The sequence below is a fragment of the Elephas maximus genome, chromosome 3 (assembly GCF_024166365.1).
Source record: "Elephas maximus indicus isolate mEleMax1 chromosome 3, mEleMax1 primary haplotype, whole genome shotgun sequence".
NCBI classification, from domain to species: domain Eukaryota; kingdom Metazoa; phylum Chordata; class Mammalia; order Proboscidea; family Elephantidae; genus Elephas; species Elephas maximus.
In genome coordinates, this window is record NC_064821.1 from 191,398,057 (window position 1) to 191,421,808 (window position 23,752).

Consider the following 23,752-nt stretch of genomic DNA (forward strand, 5'->3'; position numbering starts at 1 on the left):
GATAAGACACCAACCAGTCCGAGTATGAGACCATTACCAAGTTAGAAGCTTAGCAACCAATGGTTGCCACAGTATCACCTTAGCCTGCCTGGGACTTCCCCACTGCCCACTCTACCCTCACCCCTAGCTGGCAGGGCTAGAAAGGCAGCAGGGACTGGTTGCTAGGCAACAGGAGTTTCCGAAGCAGTGAGTCAAGCGGGAGTCCCTGGGGACGGCACAGGCTGGGGGAGGAGGAGTAAGGAGGGAAAGAGAAGGGGGAGAAAGCAAACTTTTTCCTGGATCAAAATTCTTCCCAAGTTTCCGTGGCCAAACTCTGAGGGAACCTCTGAGTCACCTACCGCATGTTTCTGAAACTTAAGAGAAAAACACAGTGTAATGAGTGGAAGAAGGAAAAGCTTGAGAGGTCAAGGGGACCAAACGCTGCCTCTGAACCTGACCTCGACTCATGTCTTCCATCAAGGTACGCGATACCATCCAGGCATGGCCTTGAGGTCCAACATCAATCCTGTCCACTGCACACTGGAACCCACTGGGTTTAACCTACCCTAATCTTTTTTTTTTAATCAAAGCAACATCATGCCTGACATTTTCTGGGAAAAAAAAATCTCAATTTCATTTATCAGATCATGTCCGAAGTTTTGTCTCAAAAAATATGGTCACTTCCCCACCATCTCCCTCACTCCCACCCTAGCCACCAATCTCCACTCATCCTTCCCAAGGCCCCTTGTCCTTCTCTGAAAGCCATGATCCCTAATTGGTAACAGATCTCATCCCATGGGACTTTGGAGCAGGGACAGCGGGTTGGAGAATGGCTATATTCTCATGCTGCTGCAAACAGCCCAATCTCTCTCTGTATCGCCTCCCTGATCCAAACATGGGCAGCAAAGGATTAATCCATCCCTGTGGTTTGAAGCCAGTGGACTGTAAATGTCAGGCCTGAAAGCCAGCCCTCTGGCTCAGGAAAACCTCCCCCACACACACCCCGGCCTCAGCTACTCCCTCCCCATGACTCAACTTTATTTCCTCCCTCCCCCCCCTTACCCTCAGGGCACCCAAACTCTTTTTCCAGACCCCCATCTAGGAGCAGATGTGACCTTCAAGCCCATCCCAGCCTCAGTTAGAGTCCCTGCCAGAGGCAAGGCTGGAACAGGATGGGAGGCGAGAATGGGCTGGCTAAGATCTCACAGTTGGGCATTCCAAGCTTCTGGTGGCCCCTTTCCCTGCCTTCAGCCCCATCCACAGTCAGCTGTCGCCTCCCACACACGCACACCCTCAGTCACTCCACGCCCCTCCCCCATCTTCACTAGTCAGCTCCCCATAAAACTGCACTTCAACTACCAGCACTGCCCACCACCATCCCACAAACCCTTACCTCCCCTGGTATCCCCCTTAGCCCCCAGACCAGCAGGCTCTTGGTTTTCAAGAATCTTTATTGAATTTGCTCCGCATCATGCACATGCTTAGAGGAGCCGGGGTAAGTGACCACCCCCACTGCCTGCAGGGGAGACCCCAGCCAGCAGAGCCCCCGACCACATATGAGGAACATTCATTTCTTCCTGGGCTGCTTATCAGGGCAGCCTTCAAAGAACTCGTTACACATCATGGCAATGCAGGACAGGAAGACAGAGTACTCCTGGAAGTCCACCTCATTGTCCTTGTTGCTGTCCAAGTTGCTCATTAGCTTCTGAAACGCAGCTTCATCCGTTCTTTTCTGGAGGAAGAAGAGGCTACAGGTAAAAACTGAAGCCCAGTGGAAGAGCCAAGACTAGAACCAGGTTTCCACCTCAAACTCAGAGCTCCAAAGGCTTACATAGCCACTCTCTTAGGGGTCTCGGCCTTTGAAACTCCAACCCTCAGGGCTAAGCTACAACAGGAAGAGGATGTCCCTGGGATGAGGAAGAGTTTCCTGAGTACCTGGATGTTGTCACTTGAAAAATGGGGCCACAACATCTTCTCCCAGGGTTAAGAATCCAATTAGTTTTCCTGAGGGGTTTATGTTAATGGTGGTAGAATAATTTGGAAATGAATCAATGTCATTGAATTATACATGTGGAAATTGTTGAATTGGCTTTGTTTTGTTGTGTGTATTTTTCACTACAATTTAAAAAAATTCAATTAGGTAATGGTCATGAAAGCAATACATAAACTGTATAAAGTTTGATACAAATGGAAGCTGTTATCATTTGGGGGAAGGTCTGTAGGGGTATGAGGTGTCTCCATAACTGTATCTTCACATTCACAGGACAAATTGAAATTCAAAGATCGTCCATTCCTGGAGTAGTCGCAAGACTCAGGCAGTCTGTTCAAATCTCAGTTTTGTGCTCTAGATGCCTTGGGAAGTTATTTTAGCCTCTTTAAGCTTCAGTTTTCCTTCCAGTTAGGTTATATAGTCAGTGCAAAACATCGCATAGTATCTAGGCCATCATCTACCTGTTCAGCCTCAGTCTGCTTCCTGTCTGGGACTAGTCAGTGAGTGGGGGTGTTCACTGTGCTTCTGCGCCAGGCATCCAATGCGAGCTCTCTGCCCCATCTCCCACTGCCCCGTTCCATAGCTAATGGTCTACAAAAGACCCATGCCTTCCAGGGCCTTGTCCTTCCTGCGTGGGAACTCCCCATGGGGGCATCCTCCGAGGTGGCACCTACTCACCCCTAAGAAGCTGGGAAGCTCCCGGGTCAACAGCTCCTTTAGCTCTGACTTGTTGAGCTTGAACTTGTCACCCTCCTTGCCTGAGTACTTGTGGAAAGTGGACACCATCACATCCAGGGCATTCTCCAGAGGGTGTGCCATGGCAGCTGTCAGGATCTGGGGGAGAGGCACCCTTATCTACCCCACCCCCAGCTATGTGTCCACAGTGCCCCACCCCACTCCCCATCCCTCTAGGATCCCTTGGTGAGATACTACTTCCATGGTGGGAGGAGCCCAGGAAGGTGGGCTCAGCTTCTAGGGGTGGAGGTGGGCATGTGGAGCAGGAAATACATGCTTGGAGTAGCAAACATGTGCAGGGCCCACTGCACGGGCTCTGGAGATTCAGGCTGGGTCTCCCCAGGGCGGTGGCTCAACAACAACGCTTTTTCCACAGCTCAGTCAGTTCATTCACCCCCAAAGCCAGCCCACAGCCTCCAGCCCCAGCCCATTCTTTTTGCTCCCAGTGCTGGGCGCGGCCCCTGGAAGCCTGCCCAGGGGCCCATAGCAGGAAAAAACCAGCCGCCTTGTGCCTGGTGTGAGGCAGGGCAGGACAAAGTGGCACAGACAGGGATTAGGAGGAAGAAGGGGAGGCGCAGGGCTGCATGGCTCCTTGCAGGGCTCACATGACACCACCAGACAGAAACCCACAGTTGCTTTCAGCCTCCATTTGCCTTACCACACCTGACCATGCACACACAGTCTCATGCAACCCAGCAAACACAAGCTAGTGTGCCTTCACATGGTCACGCACACACCAAACACACTGCAGCGACAGTGTATGCAACTCCCAGCATCTCAGCCCCCCTCTGACCTTTCTGTGTGTTTGTTTTTCTGTCTTACAAACACACACATCCCACCCCAGAGCCTCCACATCAGGATCTTACATCTGGATCCATTTACCATATCTGGCCCCCACCCACTTCCCCTTCTCCTGCCCCAGAGCCTTGGTCTGACACCTCTTTCATGCCAGTCAGGCGACCACAACTCACCAGACCAAGCGACAGGAAACGCTGAGCAGAGAGAAAGGGCTGGGGAGAGAGAAAAATGGGGGAAGCTCAGCGGTCTGACCTATTTATACCCTGGCCAGGCCCTGCCCATGGCAGGGGATGGGGGAGAGTGGAGACAGCCCTCCTGCCGTGGGCCCATGTGGTAAGTGCCACGGCCCCTCAACCAGCCCAGCCTGGACACAACCTTCCAGCCCCCAGCAGGCACAGATGGGCAGTGGGTGAGCACAGAGGGCACAGACAAGGACCTCCATGGGTGGGCACCACCCAACATATAGAGCTCAGCCCTTAGGAAGCCGGAAGGAGGGGCCTAGCATGTGCAGAGACAGGGAAGGAGTAGTCACCCCAGGCAGTAGGAAAGCTAGGGTTGGTGGGCGACAGATGGGAAATTCCCCTGGATATATGGCTGCCCAGAAACCAAGGGAGGGGAGCCCTAGGCCTAGTGCTGCAAGGAATGTCCCAAATGGAGCTCTACCAGGTTGAATAAGGCGGGGGGTCGGAGAACCAGAGGTCAGGAAGGGGAATGGACTAACCCAAAGGAGGCTGTGGGAATGCCTGAGGAATGTTTGCAAAGAAAGGTCCTGGGTGAGGCAGTGACAGTGAGGAGTGGGGAGCCAGGCATGAGCGCACAGGGATAGACTGAAAGGGGCTGGGGCTTAGGGGTAGACTGTCAGGATGGGGAGTTTAGAGTTCCAGTGGGTGTCAGAAATGAAAAATCCAGGTTGGGGTGGAGAACTGGAGGTGAAATGGTTCAGAATGAGGGAGTCAGGGGTCAATGTTAAGGTCCCAGGGTTGGGTGTAAGCTCAGGGATAAAGTAGCTTTGGCCTCAGGGATAGGCTTTCCTCAAGGTATCCCTTCCCCCTCCAGCTCAGGCTGGGAGCAGACACCTCAGACACCCTAATCCTATTACTACTGCCTTCTGGGCCACCACAGCCCAGATTGGGAACAAACACCCCACCCACCCACCCCCAACAGCCCCTCCCCTCCTGCTCAGAATATCCTGACTGGGCAGAGTTCAGCAACATGGTCCCCAAGGAAGCTTAGGCTGCCCTCCTGCCCTCCATGAAAGCCCAAGGGGACCTCTCCCTCAAAAAGCCCAGAGAAAGAGAGGCTTTCTCAGGTCCTCCCAGGACTGGAGTCCTGTGTGTGACCCTGCCCCACCTACTGGAAACTTCAGCCCCTTTCATTTCTATGGGGTCTGAAACTACCTTCAGGGTCCTCTGGGAACTCAGGGCTCCTCCCCTCAGCCTCCTGTCCTCATTGGAAAAGACCAGAAAGGAGCAACAATCTCAGCAGAAGAACCAAACCAAGTCCAGCTGACACCAGTTCTTTATTAGGAGTTAATAGGCCCTTTCCCATCCATGGTCTCCTGTGTGCCCATACTCTGCTGAGCCTTAACTTCCTCAAAACAGACTCCCACCTCTTCCCACCCTGGCCCACAGGCCCCAGGTAGAAGGTGCAGCCCTCAGAGGGCAGGATGGAGCCAGTCGCTGCTCTACCCACCACCAGGTGTGCATCCTTGGCAAGGTCCCTCAGATCTCTGAGCTTCCTTGTAAAATGGGTCAACGTATCAGGGGTGAATCTGGGGGACTCTAGACTGAAAGAGGTACAGGCCAGAGGGCAGGGAGGGGTATGGTGACCTGCCCAGGACCACCTCAGGGGCAGAGGTGGGCCAGACCGCTGCACTCCAGGCTGGCCCATTCCTCTGGAGCAGAGGCTACTGGGAGCAGGGAGGATCCGAGGGGCAGTCCTTGAAGTACTCATGGCAGTAGAGACAGAGGCAGGCTAGTGAACGCACGTACTCAGCGAAGTCCACCTCACAGTCCTTGTCGGTGTCCAGAACACGCATGAATTTATTGTAGTCACACTCTCGAAACTCCATCTGTGCAAGGGAGGGGTGTAGGGGGCAAGATGAGGAGGGCCAAGCAGCTTCATACACTCCTGTCCTCCCTCCCTTCCTAGGTGCTCCCACCCCATCCCAATCCACGTCCCTTGGGAGGGCCAGCCTCAGCCTACCTGTTCTGATGATGAGCCCATTTCAATCCCCCTCCCAAAACCTCCTTCTCACATCATTTATTGAACACCTACTTTTTGCCACTGAGTGCCTGCTATGAGCCAGACATTTTTCACAGTGCTCTCGGGCAATACTTGCAACAACCCTGCAGGCTGCAGGTGTGATGATTGTTCTTCCATTTCACAGACTAGGAAACTGAGGTTCCTGCTGTGTCAGTCCCCTTGCTGTCACCTCCATGCGGTCTAGCCTCCACCCTTCCTGCTGTCCTATGCTCATACTTGTCCCCAGGTCTCTCTTTACAGAATCCAAGCAGTACCTCCTCACTGGATGGGGAAGGAGGATGGGCCCCGGGCTGCTCACCGGGGTCCAGGTGGGCATCTCGTTCTGCAGCAGCTCCTTGAGCTCCGCCTGGCAGAGCTTATGCTTATCCCCACAGCGCCCTGCATACTCCCCGAAGGTACACACGATGGTAGCCACCGCCTGCTCCAAGGGTCTGGTCATCCTCACTGTCACAGAACAAGGGTGTGACTCACGGCGGAGGTCCAGGCCAGCCTCCCTGCTCACCTTGCCCTCTGCATTCCCCAGACACTGCTCCCAGACCATCTTACTCTCCCCTAGGCTTTGGGCCACAAGCTACCCCCTCTCTGAGCAGCCCTCTCTGACCACACCAATCAAAAAAAAAAAAAACCAAACCCATTGCCATTGAGTCAATTCCAACTCATCCTATAAGACAGAGTAGAACTGCCCCATAAAGGGTTTGCAAGGAGCACCTGCTGGATTCGAACTTCTGACCTTTTGGTTAGCAGCTGAGTGCTTTAGCCACTGTGCCACCAGAGCTCCCTGACCACACCAGCCCCTCCTAATTCATCTCACTACTGCCCCCTGGGTGTTATTTTCCTGGGTGGGAGTCTCATTTCCCTCATTTCACTGAAAACCCCTCAAAGACAGAGTGTCTGTCTGACCCTTCCACCTTCCCTCCCCACCAAGAGAGTCCCTCAGGACTCTCTGGTTCTCTCCCACCTTTACTCAGTCCCCAACACCAAGGAAGGGCCCAGCCCCACTCCGTAGGTGCAGCCCATGGCCCTAGAAGTCTCCTCCCTCAGGACCCAGAGTTCCTTCCCTACGAACTCGCCCAAGGAGACCCTCAGCCAGCGCTGCCTTATCCTCAGGCCCTTACAGACGCTGGGCAGTAGAAGGACAGTCAAGTCTAGGAGGACCCCTGCCGCCTCACCACCACTCCTCTAGTGATCCCTCTTCCCTCAAACTGAAGGAGGCTGCATCCAAAGGGAAAACTTCTAGAATCCTCTCTACCTCTCTCCTAACTGTGACAATGGTGCATTTATCCTATCTGGATCTCAGGTGCCTTACCTATAAAATGGAATTAATCCCACCCCACGGCCTGGTCAGGGACTTGACCCAGATGGCCAGCTCCAGCATTTACCAACCCCTGACCCTCCCACCCGAGACCATCCCCTGACCCAGGGATCTTGAGATAGAAGGCCCTGTTAGAGGGGAAGCCATTCCTGGAATTGCCCACCTCCTCCAATTCCGGTGTCCCCACCCAGTACTCTCTGGGAGGAGGCTTCTAGCCCGGGGAACCTAAGGCAGCAGGAAGGCAAGAGTTGTTCCCATGTGAGCCTAATGACTCACCCCTGGCTCCCCCAGGGGACGGGAGTCCTGCAACGAAGAGCAGCAACCACCAAGGCTCTCTCCTTAATGATTCACCCTTTGTGGGCCCTGTGGAGCAAATGGCCCACGTGGCTGGTGGGTGGCGGGAAGGCTTGGGTGGTACCAAAAACTGCCCGGGCTCTAACTCTGACAGCCAAGGATTAGAACAGGGTGTCCAGGAGCCCAGGATAGGAAGGGGCCATGATCCTAGGGGCTAAGGGAAACTCAGAGGTGTTCAGCATGCCCTTCTGGGCCCCCGCCAGCCTGCCTGGCACCACCACTGTTGCCATTCCAGAAGCTGGGTGCCTGGAGACTGGCTGGGAATCCTCTCTTTCCTGTGCAGCCCTGGCCTGTCTCAACCCGTCCCCAGGAATGAAGCAGAGAAGCAAGGAGGAGGCAGAGGGAGCTCACTGAAGGTAACGCCCACATTTCTAGCCCATGCCCCTACCCAGAGCCAGATCCCAGCTCTGCACACCTCCTAGCCCAACTTCCTGACAGCCGCTCACTGCCAAAGGGAACCCCCCAGCCTACCATATCTGACTTCTCTCACCCTGTCAATCCCTGCCATGGTCATCCTTCTGCCCCCATGCCCAGACCTTGATCCAGGAGAGAGGCAGGCCATTGGGGGCCCCTGAGTTTCCCCAACACCCTACCCAAGGCAGGACCCAAGCAGCTGGCACTCACCACTGGGTTGACGTTTCAGTTGTAGGAGCCTAGAGACAGGGCATCCCTATTTGTAGCTTCCCAAGAGAGGAAGGGAGTAATTATGGGGTACTCAACTAGGTCAGCTTTGGGGATGCCCTAGGGGCTCCCCGCCTCCTTCCTCAGCAGCCTCTATTACAGCCCTAGCTGCCCACCTGTTCATGAACACATCAAAGGCCCAGTCTGGGGTCTCAGACAGTGCCCCGTGCCCTCCCCCAGAGTCAGGAGCTGGGTGCAGCCTCCTTTTCTTTTCCTTCCAACGTGGTTTGGAGGACATAGGTTGGGCTGGTCCGTACATCCATCCTCCTAGCTCTTCACTCTGAGGAGATACCCCAAGAATACAAAGTGGGGAAACAATTTTCCCTCACTGAGCTGGCTCTCCAGAGAATCCCCTTGCCAGAGCAAGGACTTTCAGGAGAACCTGGTTGAGCCCTTTCACTTATAGATGAGAAGGCCGAGACCTGAGATATCCTCCCTGCCTAATCCCTAGATCACTTTTTCGGTGCTTCATCATTTTCTTTCGAATATGAACTGCTCAGTTCCCTGGGGAAAATCTTTGTGGGATTTCTTTGAGGTGTAGGATGAAGTCATAAAGATGTGTTCCTCCTAGTGCAATTGCAGAAGCTTGGGCTTAAGTTTCTTGCCCTCCCTTGCCCCACTAAGTGATACAGATGAATCTGGGCTGCTGTGTGTCTAGAGTTACTCAGGGGCTGTTTCCTTTCCTCTTCTGCTCTGTTTAGCACCAAGGCAACTTTTCTTGCAGTCCCACAGGGGTCAGGTGGGGTTTCCTCTGACTTTTAGCTTAAACGTGTAGCTCTCTGGGGTCCCAGCATTATGGAGGGCCTCCCATTTGTCTCCCCTCCTCAGGTGAACCCGAGGTCATTCCTCTCTGGCAACCATCAAAGCCAAGTTCAGGTGCCTTGGTTTGGCTGGTGCCCTCAGGGCCTTGGTGCTCTGGTCACCTCCTGGACTTGGCTTCCACTTCAGAGTGTGGCCTACTCATTTCTTACTCCCCTGTCAGCACTTTGCTGCTTCAAAAAAGACTTTGAAATTCTATCCAGCAATTTTAGTGGTTTTTCGCTGTTAGTTTTTTCCAGAAATGGAAATCCCTTCATAATGCTTCCCTAGTCTCTCCCCCATCCTCTAAGCCTGAGAGGCCCCCTGCCCGCTTCACAGGAAAAGAACCCAAGACCCAGAAGAGCATGGGAGAGGGAAAAGAGGTTGCCCCCATGACTCTGAAGAAGTCTTTAATGAGATTTTGACCTCACCTCAAGCACCCAAACCTTGCGGATACCATTATCTCCTTGAAGACTCAGCCCCACGTGCGTGATGGGAGAGAGCAATGGGGGAGGGAAAATGGGAGGGAGAGCTGTGATTAGCCTTGTTTTATAGGCAAGGAATTATGCGAAGGGGGGTGAGCAGAGACCAAAGGATGGTCACTCAGCAGACGTGAGGAAAACCCTGGACCAGCAATTAATTCAGATCTAGGTCAAGCACTTATTCCTGCCTATGTTTTTTTTTTTTATGATATTCTAGCTCTGCCCCCAGCCACCTCCCTTAAGCAGGCCACATCACTCTTTGGGTCTGTAATGGATTGAATTGTGTCCCCCAAAAAATGTGTCTCAAGTTGGCTAATCCGTGATTCCCAGCATTGTATGATTGTCCACCATTTTGTCATCTGACGTGATTTTCCTATGTGTTGTAAATCCTATCTCTATGATGTTAATGAGGTGGGATTAGCGGCAGTTATGTTACTGGGGCAGGACTCAATCTACAAGATTAGGTTTTGTCTTAGGTCAATCTCTTTTGAGATACGAAAGAGAAGCTAGCAAAGGGACGGGGGACCTCATACCACCAAGAAACCAGAGCCAGGAGAATAGCACGTCCTTTGGACCCAGGGTCCCTGTGCTGAGAAGCTCCTCGACTGGGGAAGATTGATGACAAGGACCTTCCCCCAGAAGCAACAGAAGGAGAAGGCCTTCCCCTGGCACCCCAAATTGGACTTCTAGCCTCCTAGACTGTGAGAAAATAAACTTCTGTTTGTTAAAGCCATCCATTTGTGGTATTTCTGTTATAGCAGCAGTAGATGACCAAGACAGGGTCTCATTTTCCTCCTTTGTCAGTGATGGAGGATAACAATGGCAACTACTTCAAAGAGTTGCTGTGGAACTTAAATGAGTGTTTACATACAAAGCTCATAGAAGAAACAGTGCCTAGCACATAGAAAGGGCTCAAAAAATGCTGAGAAGTTGGTAACTTGCCCAAGGTCACATAACTAGTAAGTAGTAGGCCTAAGATAAATTCACTGCTCGTATAAATATTTAGAGGTACCCATACTAGGCACTGCAAACCCTGGTGGAGCAGTGGTTAAGAGCTATGGCTGCAAACCAAAAGGTCAGCGGTTCGAATCCACCAGGCGCTCCTTGGAAACCCTATGGGGCAGTTCTACTCTGTCCTATTGGGTGGCTATGTGTCAGAATTGACTCAATGGCAATGGGTTTTTTGGTATACTAGGCATTGGAGCTCTGGTGGTACGGTGGGTAACAAGCTCAGTTGCTAATTGAAAGGTTAGAGGTTCGAGTCCACCCACAGGTGCCTTGGAAGAAAAGCCTAGCAATCTACTTTTGAAAAATCAGTCATTGAAAAGGCTATGGAGAACAGTTCTACTGTGACACACATGGGGTTGCCAGGAGTCAGAATTGATTTGACAGCACCTGAGGGTATAGATATAAACAAAATAGGTGAAGTCCCTGGTCCGAGGGAGATGACAATCCAGTGGGGAAAACAGACAATAAAAAATAAATGTGTAATAGTGATCCAAACATTATAGAGAAAAATAAACCAGAGATATGGGAAAGAAAACAATGGTGAGGCCATATATGAGTGGTCAGGGAAGAACCCAGCAGCCTGGCTCCTTACCCACTAGCCTTCTCAGCTCAGCCGCACAGCCCTAGGAAGCAGCACTTTTGTTTGCTGACTGGGAGAGCTGGAGAGGCTGAGACGGAAGAGGGGGCAGGAGCTCCCTCTGGGAAGGTAGGTAGCTGAGGAGTGGGTGGGGGAACAGAAAGGATGCGTGCAGGCACTTTGGGCTTGGGGACTGTTGTGGGAGGAACACTTACCCTGACCCTCACTTCAAGTTCCACCACCCTCTTGCCATCTGACCCCAAGCACGTGCCTTACTTTGTTTGGGCCTTAATTTCCTTGACTCCAGAATGGGTTCAGAAGATTCCAACCCAAAGAATTCAATGTAATAAAGATTGTGAAAGTACTTCATATCACTTGCCATTACCGTGGACGATGCCGGGGCAGAGATCTGAGTCTAACTCAACAAACGAAGGCTCAGTCACCTCCATGGAGGGCAGGAAGGGGATGTGGAAGGAGAGGGCCAGCCCCTGCTCACCAGGTCATTCAGTGCAGCCTTGTACCTCCACAAAGGTAGAGGGTAGAGCTATAACTTCTTTTGCCTGCCCAAATGCTTCTTGTGATTGGAACCTCCCTGCCCTGCAGAAAATTCTTCCCCAGCAACTACCCTGTATCCCACCGTGGCTCCAAATGCATACCGCAAAAACCATCCCTCTAAGGCCCAGACAGGAACCAGCTTCCCCTTTTCCCAGCCCCTACTGGCCACACACTCAGTCCTCCACCTTTGGACAGAGCCTGGTCCCCTTGGCCTCTCCCCTTCCCAGAACTCCCCTGGTACAGATGTTGAGCTGACCGCTGAAAAATGCACCGCACCTGGAGGATAAGAATCTCTCCCTGCAGGCAGGAGCAGGGTGAGGGTGTATGAAGGGTGAGAGCAGGTGCTATCTGATCTGGCAGGACTTCTACAGCACTGACCCTCTCCGTCTTTCTCTCTCTCCCTCCCTCTTTCTTCCCATTATCACCATCATCTCCTGGGAAACTGCACTGCCCCCCTGAAGGTCAGTGTCTGGCTCTGCACCTCCGTCAGATATCATACGTAAGAAGCATCCTAGAGCACCTGGACATTTCATGTGTTTGTGTCAAAAGGGCTCCACGGAGGGTGATCCTGCCCCCAATCCCGTAGTCTCAGGTGATCAATGAGCCTTGTCAGATTGATTGACCTCCTTCCTCATTCTCTCAGCCACATTCAGGGGAAGGGTAAAACCCCTTGCCATCGAGTTGGTTCCAACTCATAGCGACCCCACAAGACAGAGTGGAACTGCCGCATAAAGTTTCCAAGGAGTGGCTGGTGGATTCAAAATGCCGACCTTTTGGTTTACAGCTATAGCACTTAACCACTATGCCAGCAGGGCTTCAGAAGGGGTATTTGATTACTGGGGCTGGAACCGAGGAGACTTTTGCTCCATAACTGGGGAGAAGAGGATGTGAAGTAGAATTAAGGAGATACAGTGGGGCTTGGACCTAGTACCTCCTTTGATTGGCAAGCCAATGCCTGAGCGTGCCCATTTCACAGATGGAAGCAGTGAGACAGTGGGGAGATCCAGTGCTCTAAAGATGGGAGCATGAGGAGCCCTATTTCAGTCACTCCCTTGCCACAGAATCCACCTTTGTCCATAGTCTCCCTTTTCATGGAGGATCAGTAGGATTCCAGGGCCTGACCCAAAAGAACAGAGGCCAGAGTGGCAATAGGGCCAGGACACGAACGGAAGTGAGATGTGTATTCCTGAGGCTCTCCTCCTAGCTGCAATTCCGGGAAGAAGTGGGAGAGAACCCAGCCAACCGCCCTTTGAACGGTGCCATTTTGTAGGCTCTAAATCTCTCTGCCTCAAAACAGAAACTTGGGAGGAGGGCCTGGGAGGAAAGTGTGGTGTTTGTTACGTTGTCAAATACCCAGAAGGAAAGGAAACCAACACCCTTCAGAGCCTAGGCACCTGGGAGCAGCTCCGGAGGCAGCCAGCTGAGGCCAGTCTCCAGCAGCCAAAACAGCCCTAGAACCTGGGACTGAGCCCCAGCAGAAGCTAGGACCCATTGTGAGCCTAAGGCCCAAAAGAACTCAGACTGTAGTAATCTGAACCACCATCAAGTTGGGCCCAACTCCTCCATTGGCTCAGATTGGGGAGATCAGGATGTCGGAACTCTGCTGACCAAGGTCCCCTTCACCTCAAGGAAAGCCCAGGACTTTGGGGTTGGCTGGGGGGAAGGGGAAGAAGACCCAGACTGCCACATCAGTGTCCCATAGGAGTGGTGACTTTTATTATAGACCTGGGTCAAGTCCCGACGCTACTGCTCATTTAACCTCTCAAAAAAAAAAAAAAAAATTTTTTTTTTATAGGGTTGCTATGAGTTGGAATCGACTCAACTACAATGGGTTTGGGTTTTTTTTTTTTTTTTAATAGGGTCCATAGGAGTCAGAATTGGCTCTACGGCAACAAGTTTGTTTGTTAGGGAAAAGTTAAGCAGTTTGAATCCACCAGGTGCTCCTTGGAAACCCGAAGGGCCTGTTCTACTCTGCCAACTTGGTGGCAATGGGTTTGGTTTTTTGGGGGTTTGTTTATGTTGTTTTTTGTTTTTTACTCTATTTCCTCATCTGTTAAGTACAGAAAATACTAGCACATTCTTCGCCCAATTGCTGTAATGATTAAATGAGATGAAGCTTGAACCCGCTTAGCAGAGAACCAGGCCAGAGAGACAGATGTTACTCCCTCTCAGTTTCCTCTTTTGTAAAAAGGGCCTAATGATAGCTCCTCCGGGGGTACCATGAAGCTGAAATGACAGGAAAGGAGCTCTGAGACCTGCTGTAGAAATGTTAATTATGACCATCATGATTCCCTGACCTGTATTTACCAGCTCCCTTTCCTACAAAAAAAAAAAAAAAAAAATTTTTTTTTTTTCCTACAGGGCGTTAGGAAGATGGGCTTATCTCTTTTTATTGCTATGAAAAGAGACCATTTATCCTGGAGGGGCTGCCTGGCCTTGCTTCACCAGTCCCAGACAGGCAGTTAAGGCAAAAGAATAGGCGAGAACAAGAGAGTGGTCCTGGCACCCTCTAACTCACCTCCTTTCCATCTCTGGGGATCTCTAGTCTGAGCTATTCTTTACGTGGTTCTCAGCATCAGAGTTTCTCAGGGAAGTAAGAAAAGTAAGGAAATTATTAAGTAAAACACTACCTATTGTTTGCCCACTATCCATCCCCTCTATTTTATTATTAGAACTTAGATTTTTTTTTTTTCTTTCTTTCCAGGTTGCACATGCCAGGTAAAAAATACTTGGTTGAAGACCAAAGAGATGTAGGTAGAAGTCCTTGAGGAGGGTACACCTTCCATAATAAAAGGGCAGTAACTCTTGAGGGAAAAGCTTTTTACAGACACTCCATCTCCCAGCATGGAACATGAACAGTGAGACCTGGAGGTACAGCAGCCATCTTGTGATCATGAAGCAACAAGCATGAAAACAAAAGCATAAGTGTTGTGGATTACAGAGCAGGAAAATGAAAAACCTCCAGGGCCCAGATGGCATCTCTGGGCTCCTGAATAGGTCCATAATTGCCTATCCTAGACTTCTTGTTGTGTAAGACAATTAAAGCCACTGCTACTAGTTAGGTTTTCTGCAACTTACAGATGAATAAATTCCTACTGGTAGAAAATTTGGTATCGAGAGGTAGAGTCTTCAAGCAAAAGAGCCTAAAATATGGAATTGGCTGAGTGGAGGAACGAAGACAATAAGATGTGCGTACCTAACATACCCAGGCTGAAAAGTTGGTAACCTTTTTAGGAAATGACAAAATATTTGGTCAAACCGTCCTCTGGTATACCTTGGGATGCAGACCAAATGGGAACCTAGGTATGATGATAGACATAGTAGGAAAGGTTTAGAAAGCTAACATGAGTTGGCTTTTTGCATCTTTCAGCAAAAACCTACAAGAGTGGGATACTGCTATTATAAAAACCTAAAACATGGGGCATTGGTGTTGGGACCAGGCAATGGGTGGAAGCTGGAAGGACCTCAAGGAAACTGTTAGTAATGACTTGAAGGAAAGGGAGGAAATTGTTACTGGAGACTAGAGAAAACTGACCCATTATATAGTGGTAGAATGTCTGGCAACAGTGTTGTCTGTGACAACTCAGAAAATGGAAAGGATACCTAACAAACTCGTGGATCTGCCCGAGGAGGTTTGCAGGCAAAATATTTAAAGTGCTAATTGGCTTCTTCTTTTTTTTTTTTTTTTTTAATTGGTTTCTTCTAGTTGCTTATAATAAAATATGACAAGAGAGAGATGAACTAAAGAAGGAGTTGGTTTTTTAGTAGTTTTTGAGAAGAATTTACAGGAAAGATAGAAGACATGGGATAGTCTCACCAGCTACAAAATGCTCTTAAAATAAGAAATGTTCTCAGGGCAAAGATCAAGTTTAGGGCCCCGCCAGTAAGAAGGGCCTCAGAGTAAAGATGAAGACAAAGGTAAGTAAGGCCCTTTATTGAGACCTCGAAAAGTTTTGTTTTTGTTTTTATTGTGCTTTAAGTGCAAATTTATAAATCAAGTCAGTCCCTCATATAAAAATTTATACACACCTTGCTATATACCCCCTAGTTGCTCTCCCCCTAATGAGACAGCGCATTCCGTCTCTCCACTCTCTCTCCTCGTGTCCATTTGGCCAGCTTCTGACCCCCTCTGCCCTCTCATCTCCCTTCCAGACAGGAGCTGCCCACATAGTCTCATGTGTCTACTTGAGCCAAGACGCTCACTCTTCACCAGTATCATTGTCTATCCCATAGTCCAGTCCAATCCCTGTCTGGAGAGTTGGCTTTGGGGATGGTTCCGGTCTTGGGCTAACAGAAGGTCTGGGGACCATGACCTCCGGGGTCCTTCTAGTCTCAGTCAGACCATTAAGTCTGGTCTTTTTACGAGAATTTGAGGCCTGGAGACCTCAAAAAGTTTTAAGGACAAGCCTTGGAGACCTTATCAGATAAACAATATTGTTTCTAATTTTAGAGGTGTGCCTTTTGGATTCTTTCTCTCAGACAGGAGGGCTTTTAAGAATCTTAAGAACATTGTCTCATAGAACCCTAATTCTCAGTCTACGGTAGAGAGGGGCCAATCTCCAAGAGATTTGTAGGTGTGCCTTTGTTCTGGCTAAGTGAGTTCATAATTTTGTTATGAAAGAAGCTCACAACATTTTTTTTAATAAATTTTATTGTGCTTTAAGTGAAAGTTTACAAACCAAGCCAGTCTCTCACATGTAAACTTATATACACCTTACTACATACTCCCAATTACTCTCCCCTGCCATGAGACAGCCCGTTCCTTCCTTCTAGCCTCTACTTTCATGACCATTTTGTCAGTTTCTAAACCCCTCTACCTTCCCATCTCCCCTCCAGACAGGAGATACCAACATAGTCTCAAGTGTCCACCTGATGCACGTAGCTCACTCCTCATCAGCACCTCTCTCCAACCCATTGTCCAGTCCAATCCATGTCTGATGAGTTGGCTTCGGGAATGGTTCCTATCCTGGGCCAACAGAAGGTTTGGGGACCATGACCGCCGGGGTCCTTCTAGTATCAGTCAGACCACTAAGTCTGGTCTTTTTATGAGGCTCACAACATTTTTAAAGGAATTATATTGTCTTGGACTGAAAGAGCAGAGACAACTCAAAACAAAATGAAGCTTTTCAGTCTTCAAGTTCCTGTTGGCAGGAAGCAGGCTGAGAAAGATACTCAGCTACAAACACAGACATTCTTATGAAAAAGAGTTAATTCAGAAAATAAAGCCAAAAGCCTAGAGTGTGGTGCCAAGTGCCAAGAACCATTTATAGGAAGCAGAACTAGGCCATAATCAAGAATCTGGTGACATGTGTCTGACAATGTCAGAATTGGACCAATGGCCACTTAGCACCTCCAATCCACACATCCCCATTTTTAATTAGTGGGAGTGTCTATTGCAGTTATCTATCTCTGTCTCACCATTGTATGTTGGGTGTGTTGTTCACAGGTCTGAAGACCAAAAGAAACCATACTGACCACCCATACTGCACCTGAGAAGCCTCTTCTTTATCTGGAGCTAACTTAGATAACAAGATCCTGAACTTCAAGGTGATGTCTTAATGGACTGAAACTTTGTGGATCTTGGGAAGAAGGTGAGTATATTTTGCATATGGGGGGGATACGAAATGTAGTCATTGCAGTTTCATGAATGCTGCTCCTCCTATTAAGATAGAAAATCTGATTCTCCTCTCCTTGAATCTGGGCCAGGCTTACTGACTTGCTTGATCAATAGAATGCAGTAGAAATGATGTTCTGGAATTTTCAAGGCTAAGTCTTAAGAATCCTGCCAGACTTCCATTTAGGCTTCTTAGAATACTCACTTTTGGAACACACACTCTCAGAACCCAGCTGCTATGCTCTGAGAAGCCCAAGCCACATAACGGAGATCATAGGAAACCCTGGTGGCGTAGTGGTTAAGAGCTACGGCTGCTCATCAAAAGGTTGGCAGTTCGAATCCACCAGGCATTCCTTGGAAACCATATGGGGCAGTTCTACTCTGTCCTGTAGGGTCACTATGAGTTGGAATCGATTTGTGGCAACAGGTTAGGTAGGCACTCCAGTTGACAGCCTCATCTGAGCTCCCAACAGACAACCAGCATCAATTTCCACGCATTTGAGTGAGCTCTCTTGGAGGCTGAGTTAAGTTGAACTTTCAAATGGCTCCACCTCCAACTTCTGTCTGCAACCACATGACAGACTTCAGATGAGAACCACCAACTGAGCCCAGTCTACCCACAGAACCATGAGAGATGATAAATTTATGTTTTAAGCCACCAAGTACTGGGGTGGTTTGTTATGCAACAACAGATAACCAAAGCAGCATCGCAGAATCACTAAATCAAAACCTGAACTGCCTACCCCAGACTTCTTGTTGTATGAGACATTAAACACAATTTATTTAAACCACTGTTAGTCAGGTTTACTGTAGCTTATAATTTAATACATCCCCAACTAGTAGAGAATGTGATAACTAGCGGGATCCATCAATAAAAAAGAAACTAAAATGTGGAATTGACTGAATGGAGAAAGGAAGGCAATAAAATATGAGGCTCTAACCTTTGGAGACTGGAAAACTGGCAAACCTATTTATGAGATGGCAAAGCACTTGGTCAAACAGTCTTCTATGTACCTAGAGTATAGTTTTAGGGAAAATGGTAGAATGTTGACATGAGCTAACACCTTGTAGCTTTCAGCAAAGACCAACAGGAAAGGAATGAACTCAAACTACAGCTACCAATCTGAGAGCAGATATTAAAAGAAATACAGCTTAAAAAAAAAAAAAGAGAGAGGGAAGAAAAAGCTATACTGCTGATGGCCTGAAAACTTACAAGAAGTTCTTACAACCAAGGCTTGCAGGATTGATTAGACCAACTTATGTCTCTTGAGCAGATCCTAAAACAACTCATTGCTCACAGTATTCAATGTCAAGTTCTGTCCTTCCTCTTTTGTTGGAAGTGTAAATTTTTTTCTTTTTAGGAAATGATAGTATTGATTATGGTATTTGCCTTTTTAAATATTTTTTATTTCATAAAATACAATGTTGGCAACTTATCTCAATGTCCAGAATGTTACTTGCATTTGAAATCTAAAAGTCTGGAACCTAAGGCCTTGGGGAGATTTCAGAAGGAGAACCAGGGCCCAGAAGGAGATGGGATCTAGGAGGCCTTCAGTTTCCAGCATCCAACTGAGCCAATGAGGTTACAGAACATCACTCAGCAACTACAATATTATCTTCAAAAACAAAGTTTATTGAGTGCAAAACTAAAAGGAATAGAGAGTCCTCCTGAACCAGAAAGGCCCATGGACAGGGGGTCAAGGGCTCTGTTTCAGGCCCGCTGTGAGAAGCCCTGGAAGAAGTCATTGCACATCATAGTGATGAGGGCCAGAAACACAGCATACTCCTGGAAGTCCACCTGCTGGTCGCTGTTCTCATCGAGGTCGCCCATCAGCTTCTTCAGTCCCTCCTCATCCACCTCCCCCTGAAGCAAGAGAGAATGTAGTCATCATCAAGCTGGCCCCCACCTCTATCTCCGTACCAAACACAAAAGCAGAGATACACACACACTGACCGGTGCCCAGCTCTCCCTCCTCACTGAACAGTGGGGAAAGTGGTGGGAAGGGAGCCCCTAGGAGCTACTAAGAGGGCTTAGTGAGTAAGGCTATATGGACATTCATTGGTGAGAGTCTCCAATCCTGCCCTGCTGGGAGTGGGGAGCATGCCAGGTACTCCTCCAAGCACGGTATCTGCTACAGTCTTCATAGGAACCCACTGAATAGGTATCATTACCTCCATTTTGCTGATGAGGGAACTAAAGATTTCTGGGGCCACTGCTGCCCCCCATCACCAGCAGGGGGAATTCAGAAAAGGCAAGCTCTTTTTGTGTGTGAGTGCGTGTTTGTTCTGTGTGTGTGTGTGTGTGTGTGTGCATGTTTATTACAGTCAAAATAAACACACCAAAACATTCGCCAACACAGCAACTTTTACATTTACAATTCGATGACAATGATTACATTTTTCATGTTGTGCCAACATTCTCACCATTCTGTTCCAAAATATTCTACCACCATTAACATAAACTCAATGTCCCCCAAACAAAAACTCTCCCTTTCTCCCTTCCTGACATTCCTGGTAACCATTAATAATCTTAGGTTTCCATATGTTTGCTTATTTCATGTTTAAAGTGAGGTCATACAGTATTTGTTCTTTTGCATTTGACTTATTCTGCTCAGCGCAATGTTTCCAAAGTTCATCCATGTGTAGCATGCATCGAAAAGGCCAACTGTTTTTAATACCAGGAAAAATGAAACCAAATTAGAAAAGTTTAACCAGAAAGAGGGGGAGGGGAGAAGGACATGCCTTCTACTTTCAAAGCCTGAGACCTGACTTACAGATTATCCACGAGTTGATGTGGTAAGGGGCAAACTGAAAGTTGGCTAAATCTGTCTGCAAAATGTTCCAGCATGCACGTTTTTGTCTGGACTTTTCTCTCCCTAAACACCTTAGCTTGGCACAAAGATATGGAAGAAGAGAGCAAGCTGGGCTCTGGTTTGCTCAACTCTACAATGAGGGGATTGACAGGTGGACTTTGAGGACCCTGACAGCACACCTGTTCTCTAGAAGGCTGCAGAGAACAGCCATTAATACAGACTTTAATAGAATGTGGACCTCTACTCCCACTCCCATGGGGCCGTGAAGCAGAAGGTAGGGCAGTGGGTGGGGGTCTTGGCCTCACCCTGGTGTCTACATCAGCATGAGGGTAGGGCTGGGAGGAGAAGGTGGAGAGAAGATATACCCTGAGCCACACACTCACACACCAAGACATCAGAGGCCTTCCCCACCCCGGCCTGCCGCACTCACCCCCACAAAGCTAGGCAGCTCCTTGTGCAGAAGTTCCTTCATCTCAGCCTTACTCAGCTTGAACTTGTCACCCTCTTGGCCTGAGTACTTGTGGAAGGTGGTGACCATCACAGCCAGTGCTTGTTCCAGGGGACTGGACATCTTGGATCTGAGGCCACAGAGGTGTCAGGTGATTGTGACACCACCAAGGCTTTTGGGGCCTACACCCAAACTGCAGAACCCATTTCTTCCATTGGGATCCAAACTACCTCCCAAACTCCTTTCTGAGTATGAAGGCAGGGGCTGTGTCTCCCCCTCAGACTGTGGCTCCTTGAAGGCAGGGGCCGTATCTCCATCTCACATCAAGTCAGAGGCTCACTGCTAACTGGGCCTCATGTCCTCTTTGATCCCACTTGGGGCTCCCCAGTGGTAGGGCTGCCCCCTTTGAATCTCTGTGGGGAGGGAAATGACAGAATGACCCCATTTTGACTCCTGTCTGTGCAGCTCCTTCCACAGAACAGTGGCCTTTGTGTTAAGCACTGGGGTCCATGGGCGTCTCCACAGCCAGTCAGTGGGGGCTCTGCGAGCTGTTGGGCAATGGCATGGCCACAGCCTAGGGGTATGAAGTTTGCTGAGGAGTCCTTTCCCTACTCAGACCAGGGTTCCTAATGCCAGAGGGTGCCTCTCTCCCATCTAACTGGAATTTCCCTTGGGGCAGGGCCATCTCTTCCCTCAGACTGAGGGTTCTCAAAGGATAGGGACAATGTCTCTCCTCACATCAAAGGCCCCTGAGCTGTAGGGTGACATCACTATGCAGACAGGGCAAGTTTGGGTAGCGTGGGGGCAACCAAACATCCTCTCTACCAGGAAGGGTCCTGGCTATTATGGACCTAACAAGGATAACTAGCACCCAGGAGCAATCTCTAAATTGCACCCCAATTTCAACATGAATAGAGGTTGACAGCAGTGCTGCGTCAGCAGAAACGCCTCCCCCCCCCACACCCCCCCCCAGTCTGCCTGCCTTAGTCAGTCGCCTTTCATATTTGTGGTACCTCGAAGTGTCATTCCATGCCTGGTCTCGTGCCCCCTTGGACTTGTGCCCAGGGGCAAGTGCCCACTTCTGTTCCTCCCTCATTACACCTCTGCTGGCTATCTGTTGGGACTGGAACCAAAGAAATTAAGTGTCCAGTGCCCTGGGATCAGGGCAGACCCTGGGGACACAAGGACAGACCTAGAGGCCCTGCCTCTGAGCTTGCACAGACTAGCCTGGGAAGGCTAGGCAGGTCCCAGGGTGAGGTCAGAGAACCTGGTGCCTGGGGCAGAGAAAGCCCTGGCCCATCCTACCAACCCTGCCTTTACCAAGGCAAGAGAGGGTGGAAAGCTACAGTGGGCAGAGCTATGCTGCTACTCAGGGCCAGGACTCAGGCGGGCCAGGCACTTGAGATTCCTGGCTCTTGTTCTTCAGTCCTGCTAGAATCCAGGACTTTGCAAAAAAAAAAAAAAAAACACACACACACACACACACACCTCATACTCCTTGGCCTAAACCCCCAAAGAAGGGCTCTTAAACTGAAATATCCAACCTGAGAGAGCCACAGAGGGGCCCCCAAACTGAGAGTGTCACAGAGGGACCCCCCCAAACTGAGAGAGCCTCAGAGGGATCCCCAGACTGAAAGAGCCACAGAGGGACCCCCAAACTGAGAGAACCCCAGAGGGACTCCCAGACTGAGACCACACAGAGGAACCTAAAATAAGACCCCTCAATCTGACACTCCACAGTGGGTGCCCCAAATGGGAGAGACCCAGAGAGGCTTCAGGCTGCTCTCATCAAGGAAGCCAAAGTGAGCAAACTATGGTGACTAAAAGACAGAGGGACAAAAACGGAGACCCCGACTGCCCACTGCTGCTTCCTGCTCTCACCCACCTGTGTGAAGGCCAGCTGGCAGTATGGGCCCAGAGCTATCCCTGCCTCAGCAAGACAGATGTACTCACCAGACCAGGTAGCAGGAAGAGACCCAGGAAGGAAAGCAAAGCAGCCAGGCACCCAGAGTAGGAATTTATATGCCAGCTCCACTGGCCCCCAACAAAGCATTTTGAGGGAATCAAACCTGTCCCAACCTGATCCTGCCAAAGCTGGCCTCCTGCCACCCCGCCCACTCCCTTGGAGTCCCCTCCCTCCCAGAGGCTGCTGTTTTCCAGAAGCGCTCCAGGAGGCTCCAGACCCAGCCAGGGCAGCCCCTGAGCCCACCCAGCCACAGCAGGGAGTGGGCATGTCACGGAGGAGGGGCAGCAGGGCCCAAACCCTGGGAGCCCCAGCACGGGGTGAGAGGATGTAGCACCCCCAAACCCTTCAACCCCCCCACCCGCCCATGTTCCCGGGGCCTGGAGACTCCTGCCAGCCTTGTTCTCAGGACATGCCTGAGAGTCACAGCTCATTCCTGCATCGGGGCTGCAGAACCACGCCTGGCCTTCACAGCCCAGGGTGCATGTGCCTTAAACCAGGGGCCTCCCTGCCACTCCAACTCCATGGGACCCTGGTTTTCTTGTATATCCAATGAGCAGAATTGAGTAAGTGTGTGAGTGAATGTGTGAGTCCGTGTGTGTGCGTGTGAGAGAGAGAGAAGGGGCCACCATTAGAAATCTGGGTGCCAGAGAAGATAGCTGTGTCAGGAGCAGGAAGGCAGGACTGACTTCAGAGGGTGCAGGAAACAAAGTTACTTTTAATAGTGGGCACCAGAATGCCTCGTAATGAGGTAATGAGGTAACTGGGGGTGTTTTAAAACACCTTGAAAGACTCCTTCGGGTAGGAAGGGGTCTGGAAGGAGACTGGGAAGCAAAAAGAGACCTGGACTGCTCTGCAAACAACCTCAGTAGAAATTTGGGGCTGGGGTGTGCTGTCGGATTGGGGTGGGGCTAGAGCTGGACTGTGCACAGGGTAAGAAAGTTCCCAGGAGGATTTAAAGGGAGAAAAGGAAAATGTAAGCCTCCTCTTCTTCAGCTTCCTGGGGATGGGGGTGTGGGGGGCTATGAGTAGGGAGACACCCCTACCCAGAGCTGAAAATAAGAGGGTAGACAGTTTCCCAAGCCAGGAGGCCAGACCTGAGGTAGAGGCCACAGCCAGGGCCCGGCCTCCCCAACAACCTCACCTGCGCACATGCCCTCCCCACACCCACACAAGGGCAAACACTGTGGCCATTCAGAACCCAGCCCCAGGGAGAGGTTGTCAGGGAGAGCAGGCTTCATGCCGCCCCCTCCCAGGCCCCCCTTCCCCTACTGCTGTTGCTCTATCCCCATCTTAGTCTGGGCACCGCCCTTCCTGTAGGCCAGCTCCCCCACCCCCCCCCCCGCCTCCAGATGTCAAGCGCTCCCTTCCCCTCCCTCA

At 50.2% G+C, this 23,752-nt stretch overlaps 3 protein-coding genes across 5 annotated transcripts; all 3 read right to left on the bottom strand.

The window, feature by feature from the left end:
• Positions 1-1,412: 1,412 nt before the first annotated feature.
• On the bottom strand, positions 1,413-3,764 carry S100A4 (S100 calcium binding protein A4). Its single transcript, XM_049876010.1, has 3 exons — positions 3,676-3,764; positions 2,648-2,803; positions 1,413-1,711 (listed from the first exon to the last, which is right to left on the bottom strand). Exons 2-3 carry the CDS (start codon positions 2,786-2,788, stop codon positions 1,547-1,549), a joined length of 306 nt encoding a protein of 101 aa, XP_049731967.1. The 5' UTR covers positions 2,789-2,803; positions 3,676-3,764; the 3' UTR covers positions 1,413-1,546.
• Positions 3,765-5,408: 1,644 nt separating this feature from the next.
• Positions 5,409-6,206, bottom strand: S100A3 (S100 calcium binding protein A3). The gene is made up of 2 exons (XM_049876011.1): positions 6,066-6,206; positions 5,409-5,573 (listed from the first exon to the last, which is right to left on the bottom strand). Exons 1-2 carry the CDS (start codon positions 6,204-6,206, stop codon positions 5,409-5,411), a joined length of 306 nt encoding a protein of 101 aa, XP_049731968.1.
• A 12,562-nt stretch (positions 6,207-18,768) lies between these two features.
• Positions 18,769-22,483, bottom strand: S100A2 (S100 calcium binding protein A2). 3 transcript variants are annotated; one of them, XM_049876014.1, is made up of 3 exons: positions 22,363-22,483; positions 20,392-20,539; positions 18,769-19,012 (listed from the first exon to the last, which is right to left on the bottom strand). In XM_049876014.1, exons 2-3 carry the CDS (start codon positions 20,530-20,532, stop codon positions 18,860-18,862), a joined length of 294 nt encoding a protein of 97 aa, XP_049731971.1. In that variant the 5' UTR covers positions 20,533-20,539; positions 22,363-22,483; the 3' UTR covers positions 18,769-18,859. The 3 variants fall into 3 exon arrangements, with proteins under 3 accessions (XP_049731971.1, XP_049731972.1, XP_049731969.1); XM_049876015.1 differs by having other exon boundaries at positions 22,295-22,382; XM_049876012.1 differs by lacking the exon at positions 22,363-22,483 and adding an exon at positions 21,423-21,747.
• Between the last annotated feature and the right edge of the window lie 1,269 nt (positions 22,484-23,752).

What these genes read in the sequence shown, in the direction of transcription:
- S100A3 (XM_049876011.1), bottom strand. Translation starts at nt 6,206, where the DNA reads ATGACCAGACCCTTGGAGCAGGCGGTGGCTACCATCGTGTGTACCTTC. An exon ending in AGATGCCCACCTGGACCCCG is followed by an intron (nt 5,574 to 6,065) that starts GTGAGCAGCCCG and finishes TCCCTTGCACAG; the next exon opens with ATGGAGTTTCGAGAGTGTGA.
- S100A2 (XM_049876012.1), bottom strand. Translation starts at nt 21,505, where the DNA reads ATGAGGGAGGAACAGAAGTGGGCACTTGCCCCTGGGCACAAGTCCAAG. An exon ending in GCATGGAATGACACTTCGAG is followed by an intron (nt 20,540 to 21,422) that starts GTACCACAAATA and finishes CTGTGGCCTCAG; the next exon opens with ATCCAAGATGTCCAGTCCCC. An exon ending in AGCTGCCTAGCTTTGTGGGG is followed by an intron (nt 19,013 to 20,391) that starts GTGAGTGCGGCA and finishes CTCTTGCTTCAG; the next exon opens with GGGGAGGTGGATGAGGAGGG.
- S100A4 (XM_049876010.1), bottom strand. Translation starts at nt 2,788, where the DNA reads ATGGCACACCCTCTGGAGAATGCCCTGGATGTGATGGTGTCCACTTTC. An exon ending in AGCTTCCCAGCTTCTTAGGG is followed by an intron (nt 1,712 to 2,647) that starts GTGAGTAGGTGC and finishes TTCTTCCTCCAG; the next exon opens with AAAAGAACGGATGAAGCTGC.